The sequence below is a fragment of the Acipenser ruthenus genome, chromosome 15, assembly GCF_902713425.1.
Source record: "Acipenser ruthenus chromosome 15, fAciRut3.2 maternal haplotype, whole genome shotgun sequence".
NCBI lineage: Eukaryota > Metazoa > Chordata > Actinopteri > Acipenseriformes > Acipenseridae > Acipenser > Acipenser ruthenus.
In genome coordinates this window covers 18,707,625-18,719,028 of record NC_081203.1, presented here as the reverse complement: position 1 = coordinate 18,719,028, position 11,404 = coordinate 18,707,625, and the positions used below count along the sequence as shown (strand labels likewise).

Below are 11,404 nucleotides of genomic sequence, written 5' to 3'. Positions count from 1 at the left end.
GCTTTCCCAGACCTCTCTGTGCTACATGCTTTACCATGCTTTCACTGTGCTTTATCACACTTTGCTATGCTTTTACAGCACTATGGGGCACTTCTACAAGGGCTGAAGTTACATACTCTCAAAGTCCAGTTTCATGCAAACGTAAGTTGTTTGTTTCACATTTTGACATGGAGTTGATAATTCAACACTGGAAAAAAATGGAAAAGCTTTAAAAATATGAACTGGTTGGTACGAGTCTTTCCAGTCACTAAATATAGCAAAAACCCTATATAAATATCTCAAAATAAAGCCGTTCTCATAAAAACACAATCCGTTCAGGACGTGAAGACCCATTTAACAAAGATGTGTGCTGCATAATGTTATGCATAACAGTTATGTTTTCAAGACAACAAAATTACAAATCAGAAAACAACGTAACAGCGCTTTTTACCACGACTTATACCCAAATAGTCTTTATTGTCTGTGTAACATACTGTTTAAAATGAAGTTGTGTTTCAAGCGCTTCGCTGAAGGGAACTTCACGCACGTGACCTTTGACCGATTTCCGTAAACAGCTGATCTAACCACGTGATTGTGTCTCCATCACGGCTGCCTGTGTGAATCAACAGGGAAGAGCGTTTAGGCGCAGTTAATGTCAAACAAGAATCACGGGTGTTTAAAAGAAAAAAATACTGGACACAAATTGCAACATATGCGGATATTGTCCCATCGGATGCTATAGTAAGTGCCGTAAAGATAATAGGTTGTGCATATGTTTTTTGTATGTATTTTATGTTTTATATTTTGACTGGTCAATATTACTTTTTAATAGAGAAATCTGAAACACTGACCAAAGACTGTACTTTTTTTTTCTTCTGCATTATCTGGCACATTTTTGTTTCGAACGTCTCCCAGCGTTTAAAGTCGTTTTAAACTTGCATTCACATTATTTACACCTTTGGTTTCGTCACAGTAAACTACAGCAGTTGTTTTTAAGCACATAGCGAGATATTAGATTTTAGTGCTTCATGTAAAACATAAAAAAAAATTCGGGGGAAAAGGGAAATCATTTTTTGCCATCCCTCGGCTACAGCGTGTTTTTCAGCTGATAAGCATAGCAACACCTGCTCCTGGTAGTGGAAGGCGCATGTCGTTTAATTGATCATGTGCCTGCTGTTAAAATGTGTCTTTTAGACAATGTAAACAAACTGTACAGACAACCATGTCAGGTGTGTGATGAGGTAAACAGCACAGAACAGAAAACTTGTGGAAGAATTTAATAGAATGACACCCAGCGATAATAATTGAATATAAAATTGAACATGCTTGGCTTAAGATTGTAGTTCTCTGTGTCAGTGTGAAAACAACCCTTAACCCCACTCATCAATATTTGTATACTATATGCTAGGTTTGCACGCTTATTCAGTCACTCCCCCCAATTCTTTACAGGACATGCACGTGAAGAAGACCCTGGGTATTTTAAAGCCTTGGTGAGTCCTGCATCGTTCTTGAGCCCTCCACAGAGATGCACCCGTTTGGCAGAGAGGAGGCGAGCTCGCTGGAGAAGCTGTTTGTGTTCTTCACGCAGTGCTTGCAGCGGGGGGAGTGGGCTCTTGCCCAGGCCTGCGTGCCCCAGCTCCGGGAGTGGCAGGCTGGGGGCGTGGGGCGGGTGCAGGAGATCCTGCAGGCTATCGTAGCCTGCCCGTACCAGCTGAGGTATGTGTGCTTCACTAAACATCTTGGGGCTTGCACGAGAAACACTTGGCAGCTCTTCTTAGAGCTGAACCCTTAAAAAAGTGTCCCACAGTACAGTAAAGGCATATCAAAGTGTAATAACGCATCTGAAAGCACTATAAAGCATAGGCAGGCTTTGTAAAGCCCAGAGAGGTAAAGCAAAAGAACTGTGTGCATTTACTGTGGTAATGTTTTATAAGGACAGTCAGCATGGAATATCAGACAGGTAATAACTGACAATAATCAAGGCATTGAGAATAATGTATTATTCAAAAGCAAGAAGCAGAAATAAATATATATATGACTCTTCAAATACAACTGAAAGCATGCATGTACATAATAATAATAATAATAATAATAATAATAATAATAATAATAATTTGTTATATGTGCATTGAGGAGACTTTATTATTCAAAAGCAAGAAGCTGAAACGTGCAACTGAAACATCCATGTACCAGTAACTGAATACACATGAGGTGTGAAGCTACAAATGGGGCATCTTGGATGAATGTTTAATTGAGGTTCTCAAAATAAAGGCCAAGGCGATCTATAATCGATGAATTGTCTAGCTGTTATATATGTTTGATTAATGAAAGTGAGTATCTGCTTTACAGATGGGACACAGTTGGTAGCCCTCATCGCCTTGCTTGGCTGTGGCTTCAGGTATTAGAGAAGTGGTTTCAAGAGCAGGTATACACACCTTTTATTAATATAACTTACAAAACCTCCATCACTCTACTGTACATTGCATCGTAACCCTCATCTACTGGGGCAGGGGGGACAGATTAATGGTTACACTCAGCTGTACTAGATGTACTTGGAGAGACATGTTTGAGAGCTGTACAGATGCCATGGTGCAGTTAAAATGAATGAAGCAGTAAATGGTACACAGATTAAATCTGAGCAACAGCCAGCATACAGATCAGATAGCTGTGATATTTCATACCCATACCAAGTTGCCCTTTAGGTCATTTCCAAGCCCCTAAATGAAAATTTGAGAATGAGGGCCAGTGTTTCCAGCTCATAGTAAAATAACATTAAGGGGAGGGGCAATGCACATACATTGGGGTCTGTTTTACCAGGGAGATTACTGGTAGTACCTCCACCCTGCAATGTGGCAATAACTACAAGCTTAGATCATTCAAACAGGGCCCAGTATCTTGTAGTCATGAGGTTTTCTAGTAGTTTGATAAACAAACTGCCTTGAACCGTTGGGATTTTGTTTTAAAGACTCTTATTTCTTTCCACTGACTGTAGATCCCGGTATTTGTCAAGAGTGAGCTGGAGTTCATGTTACTTCTGGAGGAGCTACAGACTGAAGCTTCAGAAAATGTGCTCAAGGTATTTCTTCCATTAATTAATGTCCATTAATCTTCTTCTACGTTAACAGTCTGCAATGTTGGCACATTTCTGTGATCCCCTCGACATGTGTAAGCTGTATTGGAGCCTGTGTGTGTCTGTGTGCAACATATTGGGACAAGCAAAAGACATGCTACAGTTGCCTGAGTCCCAGAAACCAGCAGCACTAGAGGAAACACACCTTCTTCCACTCAACAGCAGGTCACTGATTTCTGACCAGTCTGTGTATAATGAAGATGAACAAGAATCACTGTACTGTACTGTACAGTTAATCTGTAGCATTTTGTATTTAATTATATCCTGATGTAACTATAACTGACACTGTTATCTGCTCCGTTATTGAATCGTATTTTGAAAATATACTTGTATTTGCTAGAACCAAAGTCATTGTATTTTATCTTGCTCTTAATTGTATTAATACTTGTACTGTGATTCTTGAAATGTATTTTTTGTTTACAACTGTAAGTCACCCTGGATAAGGGCGTCTGCTAAGAAATAAATAATAATAATAATAATAATAATAATAATAATAATAATAATATATGTTATTATACTTCAATACAGTTCATTTTTCTTTTTGTTTTTTTGACAAGAATCATCATCCATGTCAAATTCCTTACAGGAACTAGGTTTGTAAAAAATGAGAACAAAGTGCATGTATTTGAAATGATATCAGTGGAATTAAATATATGTATGCAGCTGTTAAAGAATTACGATGATGTTTCACTTTGATATCTTAGGGTAAGTGCAAAATCAAAGGCAAATGTTTAGAGATGAATAGCAAGATACTGTTGAGCACAATAACTCTGAAAAAATGTCTTCAAAATAAGGCCTTATTTATTATTTTCAAATTCCCACCCTAACGTTATACATCTTTCTTCCAGGAGTTATATCAAGCCTTCTTACACAGCCACAGCCCAAACATTACTAAAGAAAAGAAAAGGGAACCGCGGAGCGCGCAGCTCAGTGCGGAAGCAGTGTCGTGTTTGTGGGACGTGTTGTCAGAGAAGCCCGGACTGGCTCAGGCGCTGATGGGGTACCTGCTGGCACACGACTGTGACAGCGACTCTCTGCACAAGCTGTTCATTGACTTCCTGCAGGAGGCGGTGTGTGGGCTGCGGAGTGGCGCGGGGGGCCGCGCTGTGGAGCAGGTATACTCTGGGCTGTCGGTCCTGCACTGTAACCCCGAGCAGCCGGCCGGAGAGCTGAGGCAGCTGTGTGAGGCACTCTTCGAGTCCAGTTGGGGGGAGGCGGCCCCTCTAAGAGAGGAGAGGGTGCTGAGCTGCCTGCTGCGGCCACACGATCACGCTCTGGTCAGCCTGTACAGCAGCGTCGCCACGGAAAGGACGAAGGAAAAGCTGTTGGAACACAAACCACACGAGCAAGGTAACTCTTGATGTTTAGAGTGAAAACATTTACATGCATAGAATATTCATGGAATTTATCGGTATTATGCTACAGCTTTTAGTTAGGCATTTATTTAGCTGTGTCATTGTTACCACTGAAAGAGAGAACAGTTGTCATTAATTAATGTCAACTGAGCCGTTCTTTATTTGCCGTTCCATTATTGAGTAGTAACAGGATGACTGGCCTCCATAGAAAAGCAGTGCCCTGTTGTACCATTGTTAACATAATCCTGAGTTGGTATTTTGTGTTCACACATCATAAGGGTGGAAATCACCTGGGGAATGCATTTCTCAACTTGTACTCAGCAGTGTTCAGCCAGGAAAATTTCTATCACAAGCATTGTAGTGTATCCAGATTAGGATCCCTTCTGCATCAATGCTGGATTTCCTGTTCCCACAATGCAGCACTTATTTCAATCTGTGCACCGGTACTGTTGCATGGAGGAGCATGATCTGGATGCACTGTTTAGAAGAAAAGTGATCTTTCTGAAAAAACAGTTCAAGTTGAGAAATGTATTCACCAGTTGATTCTTGACCCCTAATGTCTGAATAAAAATATCAAAACAATTGTGATTTTATGTTTACAAATATATTGCTGCGATACAGACAACACAGGATACAGCAAAGAGAAAGTATTGCTTTTATTGTAAATGCTGCGGGGGGTTCTGTGATGTTCTAATGCTGCGCTTCAATGAGTGGCAGAAAAGGGAAGTTGATTTAATTTCATTTCCGCCTGAAACAATCAAATCACAGACTGGAATCACATTTTGTTACATCATCAGCCTGACATTTTACATTGTTTTAACTCTTGCCTCCATGCCAGTGAATAAACTAGTCCTGTAAATAACAATACGAAATAATCTCCAGAGAGGGATATAATCTCACTTTAGGGTTTAAGTGTCTAGAGAACTGACTGTCTAATTGTGAAGAAACATTCTGTAGCACAAGTATGTTGAGCTTTAAGGAGGAATTATTTGATTTCATTTCCACCTAAATATTTCAAATGCTGCCTGGAAAGACATATCCTTACGTAACATTTCAATTTTAGTTGGTTTTGAACCCTTGTCTCAAGGCTAGTACTGCAGTAGCTCCCTACCTTGTCCACCTTGCCCCTGATAGGCTGCTTTGACAGGAGATCAAGTGGATGCTGGTGTACCTGCGTATGTCACACTTTAGAGGTTTGCATATCTATCCAATTATCCAACTGTGACAAAACCTTCCAATGACCTTCTTTAATACAAGTTAAACGAATGTGTCATGGTCTTGGAGTACAGTGTATGGAGGCTTTCTTTCTGTACAGTATGTCATTTTAGAGCAAACATCTAGATAACCACTTGGCAATTGTAGTGAAGCACTTATTCAGCACAAATCATTGTGTATCATAATCTTGGGGGTTTATGGTGACTGTTCTTCTGACAAGCTGGTAATCAGTTAAACACCTAGAGAGCTTGTTGGATAACATCTACAATAAGTCTGATCAGTTGAGAGCGAACTTTGGAGGGAATGTCTAACTGGTAGGTTGTAGCTTTTAGTGTAGCAATCCAACAGCAAACCAAGCAGTGGTGTTAAATGCATCAGCAGGAAGTGTCTTCTGCTGTGTGCTGAATTAACACATCCGTATTCGTTTCAGTGTCTGCAGAGCTGTCTGAAGCGGAGAAGGTGATTCTGGCTTTGTTTTCTCACTGTGATCGAACTTCAGCCTGGAAAACAATTTACTTTGACTGCCTGAGCAGTGGCAAGCACTTCCTGGAGCAGGTCCTGGTAAGTTTCACAGAGGAAGCTGTGGGGAGACACAGGGAGACCGCAGTGTGAAGTCCCAGCACTCTGGATCGGTTAACCCTTTATATACGCTTGCGTTTTTATCTTCCATGTTTCTCACGGCCAGCTTGCATCAGTGAACAGTAACAAATTAACAGTAAACATAGTGTGTTCCCTGAAAGCAACATCAAAAACATGATTATCACACACAGAGGATTCATATCTCCATTTAGTTAGTCGTGCTTTTTACATAATGTAGAGTACCACTTGTTCAGTTGTTATGACACTTTATTGAGAGTATCATAATCTTGAGACTTGTCTCAATTAAAAGCCGATACTTTACTTTCCTGGCCATTAACATTTAAAAAAATTAAAAAATCACCCACAACATGTGTTTGGGCTAATTGACAAAAATAACCACCCTCCAAATAACCTGCACTATAGTTCTGATTACCAACCTTGCACAGGAGTAAAACTGAACCCTTGTTTGTTCTCTCTCTCTCTCTCTCTCTCTCTCTCTCTCGATCTCTGTGTTCTCTCTGTTCTTTCTCTCGCGCTCTCTCTCTGTGTGCTCTCTCTCGCTCTCTCTTGCTCTCTCTCTCGCTCTCTCTCGCTCTCTGTGCTCGCTCTCGCTCTCTCTGTCTCTCTCTGCTCTCTATGTGCTCTCTCTCTCGCTCTCTCTATGTGTCTTTTTTTCTCTCTCTCTCTCTCTCGCTCTCTCTCTCTCTCAGGTTACAGCCCTGAGTTTGATGAAAAGGGAAGATGTTTCCAGTCTACACAGTCTCCTGAATCAGGAGTTTAGGCCTCTTTCCAGGCTGCTGCTCTTGCTGGGTTGGACTCACTGCCAGAGTTTGGAATCAGCAAAGACCTTCTTGCATACTCTGCATGAGAACAGGGTGGGTACTGCAGCCACTGCTCCTGAGTGGGAAGAAACTGTAAAACCAAATAACCTTACTGAAAAGAAGGACACTGCCACAGACTCTGCCTTAAAGTACAAAATAATGCCAGTAAATCTTATCTAATATGTATTACCATCACATTCTCTACATAACATGTTATGTTACTTTTTTCATAGCATTTATAAACCATAAGACTGCAGAAATTATCTTGCACTCTTTCTCATACTGTACATCCCGTTGAAGGAACGTATTCGGCAGATGTGAGTTGCTTCTGGGTGTTTGAGTACTTGTAGGGAAAACAATTCTGAACATAGAATGTCTCTTAAAGATCCTTCCCTCTGAGTTCAGCTGGTACACCAGAGTGCGTCCATTAACCAGTCCCCCTGCAACACTCTGTCCTCAGAGCATGTAAGAAATTAAAACAGATCATTTGAGGTATTTCTTGCTGCTTGTGTTGATATGGCTGATACAGTGTTGCAGGAGGCAGGTTAATGGTTACTCTGTGCATCATGGGATAATAAACAGATACACAAATGCTTTATGCAAATTCCGGGAGTATAAAGTATTCAGCAGTAAGTCTAGTTTTGTAGTTCCACTGACTGGTAATAATAGTGAGGTTTCACTTTAGAGAAGGTTTTTACATCACCAGCATTGCTACTCTCCTTTCATTATGTCCCCTAGGAGCTCCACTGTGATTTTGTATTGAAGGAGTTTGGGGATGGCCTCTCCACGCAGGTTAAAATACTTGAATGGTGCTCTGAAAACAACAGGTAACGCCTCTTCCAATAGACTGTGTGCTGTTTACTATATATTACACAATCTTAGCAAAGATTTAAAATTGGCATGAGCTTTCTTTGCGTCATCCCTGTGACGTGGCCTTAATCACACAAACATCATGCACATGGCTGCTTACTTTAGAGGCTTAAAACATTTTTAAAAGCATGGGCTCGATTCTCCAAGCTGTTAACTCCAGATTGTCATTCGAAATAAATGAATACTTCACCCAAGTTCCTGAATTCAATACCTTTGTTGTTTATTTCTGGTTAGGTAACTTTATTGGGTGCGTTTCTCCTTTCTCAAAGAAATGTGCTAATGGTGAATTGAAGTAAGCAGCTTTGAGAATTTCGCCCCATGTGTCTTTACCTAACACAGGTACCCAATACAGGTATTAAGATGTTTTAATATTGTGTTCACCGTTGGTATCTGTGAAAATGTACTTTTACATTGTCATAACACGCCTCATGACACTGTATCTACGTTTGTGCAGCATTTTTAAAGACTTTTTAATTAAGCTCCATTCAGCTTACTTCTTAAAGGGAGTAGAAAAGCATTCCCTTTCCCCACCCCTACACTGGGACTCATTTAACTGTGCCTTCTCCTGTGGTTCTTTAGGAACAGCATTCCCAGTACAGATCTGCTGAGGCACCTGCACAGTGTGGACTGCCACTCGGCTCTGTATATCCTGCACTCACTCACCACCCTGCCTGCGCTGGACGAGGAGAGAGTCATCCAACTGCTGCAGGGGCTGCCAGCTACACACAGCAATGGTCAGCAGATTCACAGAAACACTTTCAACCGGGTGTAACCCCACAGTAGCCTTATGTGTACCCCTCTATCTCAGAACCACATTCAGTCCTATCAACGACAGTATCTAAAACAAGAACCTGCTAACATAGCAGTCACCTAATGTAAATTAGCATCATTATTTGTTCCCTATCTAAAAGACGCACACATTGTGGTAAGCTTGTATTAATGAACTTACTGATCACTGCTTCTTGATATTTCAGTGCTGCAGTTCCTCCGTGATCCTCTGTTCTACTTCTAGAGGTCACAGGAAGGAACATGAGAGAAATCACAATCACATTGGAGAAGCAGCCGCTGGTTACTGAGGAGCCAGGTTTCTGCTGGTCGTTTTGCAAGAACTCAAACTCCCAGAAGCCTTGCTGTTTGGTTCTGCTTCTCAGTAACCAATGGCTGCGTTCCTGTGGTCCTTCATGTGACCTCGTCGAGCAGAGGGAGCACAGCATTTAAATATCTGGAAGGAGCGATCAACCGCAAATTTAGTTCATTAGTAGCTTCGGAAACAAATTCAGAACAAGTTTACAATAACGTATTTGTCTTTAATATAAATAAATACTAGGTACGATTTACTTAAAAAATATTTTATCGCTGTGTACTTACATAGTTATACTTTTGAGAATGATAATAATGGTAAATGTACTGAAAATCCACTTGAAAAATAACCCCCTTACTGTGATTATAATAATCCCCTTACAGTGATTATAGTGACCCCCTTACTGTGATTATAGTGACCTCCTTACTGTGATTATACAGGTTTACATGCTTGTGTCTTGTGCATCTCTATGTGTAGGTCCTGCAGGGTTAGCAGAGGCCTCTACTCTTGTTCGGCGTAGGAATGTGGTTCTGTTCCAGGGGTTCTGCGCCATGAAATATGCCGTCTACGCACTGTGTGTCAACGCACACAAACACTCTGCGTGCAAGGACTGCCTGGGCAGCTTGGCAGAGGAGCAGCCAGAGTCCAGAGAGGAGCCTGGCAAAGAGCAGTGTTCCAGTCCAGGTAACTACATTCCACAGGACCAGACCAAGAGAGGGTGCTGCAGGAACGTTCCTCCAGTACTGTGAATACACTGGATAGGAAGGCTGAAGAGTTAAGTGGGTTGCTTCTGGTCATCCTCCTGAGCGAAATCAACACAGCACTCTGTGAACGACCATGCAAGATTCTGTTTATATAACAAGCACAATGTATAGAAAAGAAAGTATGTTTAGACCTCAATTAAACTGCTGAATTCTGGGAATGTGATCTGCCCAGTCATTCTGTCCTTGGGTTTCAATGTCTATGACTGGGTGTGTCACTTACACATAGAGATGGCATGAACTTTGGTTTTTCATGTTAGAATATTCTTTAAAAATGTAAACCGGTTTTCGAATATGATTTTTTTTATTTTTATTAACTATCCAGGGTACCCTGAACTTTTTAAGAAATACATGGATAAATGCCATCAGCATTTACAAGCCCTGCCTGTCGCTTTCCGTCTGGAGCTGCTGGAGAACATTTATTCCTTGCTTTTCACATCCCACTCCGACTTCAGCTCGGAGAAAGCAGAGGAGTCTGCCCTGGAAGAGGATGACGAGGGTGTGGAGGAGGGGGAGGTGGGGAGGAACTCTGAGGTGCGGAGCCTCAACAGCAGCCTGGAGCACAGCGATTACCCAGAGACAGGGCAGCAGGGTAAGGGAGAGAGCAGCCAACCACAGAGGATCACCCACTTGAAAGACGCTGCCTCCCAGACCTTCAGCCACTTGCACTTGAAGCACTTTGCTAACGGGGCCAGTGGGTTCATGGCAGACGAGGTGACGCTGGAGGCGTTCCTGAAGCTGCTGAAAGAGCACCTGGACGGGATCGACAGGGACGTGCTGAGGGAGGGTGAGCGCGCGCCGGACACAGAGAAGGAACTAGCTGAGTGCCTGAACTGTTCCATCAGCGCTGACGCCTTCAACACGCGCTTACAGCGGCTTTCCAAGTACATCTCCGAAACCCAGTGGAGGTTCCAGGTGGTTACCAGCAACAAGACTGCAGGTAAGGACGTTGATCTTGGATACTTTGTGTCATCTACAATAGAGCTGTACGGTCCGGTTCGATTGTTGGGGTTGAGCTCTCCACAGCAAGGAGGTGCTGACACCCAGGTCAGGGGCAATGGGCTGGATTGGGCTAATCTGCCATTCCAATTGAAACAATGAACTAAACAGCTGCTTGACTTTGTGAGGATTGCTGCTCTCCACAAAGCTGTCAACTTTTCTTAGCCTCTGTGGAGAGCAGCAGCCAGAAGCTGTTTCTTCAGTTGTTTCACTTGGGCGTCATCACCTGCTTGCTCTGGAGAGCTCAATGCAAACGATCAAGCTATCGTTTTGTGCATTTCTGATCTACATCTTTCTAGTATTCAGTTGCATGCCATGTTTCATACCATATTATATGTGTGCTGTATGGTTCTATTTTTATTGTTTCTTACATCATTATTTGCCATGCTTACTAACTATTCCAGCAGAAATTGCTTCTGGAAAGACTCCTCAGTGCTGGTGTACTGCAGTGAGGTGGGGGAAGCATCTTCATGAAGGCTTCAGTGCACAGTGCTTCACATACAGGCTTGGGAGCACACCCAGCGCTAATGTGCTTCTCCCCCACAATCAGCCTTGAGGAGTCTTTTCAGAAGTATGTTTTACTGGAATAGTTAGTAAGCATGGTAAATCACGAT

General features: G+C 42.1%; 1 protein-coding gene across 2 annotated transcripts in view; it reads left to right on the top strand.

Annotated features, from left to right (window-relative positions):
• The first annotated feature begins 522 nt into the window (after window positions 1-522).
• LOC117422178 (zinc finger FYVE domain-containing protein 26-like) overlaps window positions 523-11,404 on the top strand; it is a 44,777-nt gene continuing 33,895 nt past the window's right edge. For both annotated transcript variants that reach the window (XM_034036879.3, XM_058987303.1), the window contains exons 1-11: window positions 523-720; window positions 1,429-1,695; window positions 2,329-2,404; window positions 2,972-3,055; window positions 3,958-4,459; window positions 6,110-6,240; window positions 6,969-7,133; window positions 7,818-7,906; window positions 8,529-8,683; window positions 9,508-9,714; window positions 10,117-10,731. In XM_034036879.3, the coding sequence (XP_033892770.3) occupies window positions 1,505-1,695; window positions 2,329-2,404; window positions 2,972-3,055; window positions 3,958-4,459; window positions 6,110-6,240; window positions 6,969-7,133; window positions 7,818-7,906; window positions 8,529-8,683; window positions 9,508-9,714; window positions 10,117-10,731 (2,215 nt within the window). In that variant the 5' untranslated portion in view covers window positions 523-720; window positions 1,429-1,504. The remainder of the gene's footprint in view (window positions 721-1,428; window positions 1,696-2,328; window positions 2,405-2,971; window positions 3,056-3,957; window positions 4,460-6,109; window positions 6,241-6,968; window positions 7,134-7,817; window positions 7,907-8,528; window positions 8,684-9,507; window positions 9,715-10,116; window positions 10,732-11,404) is intronic.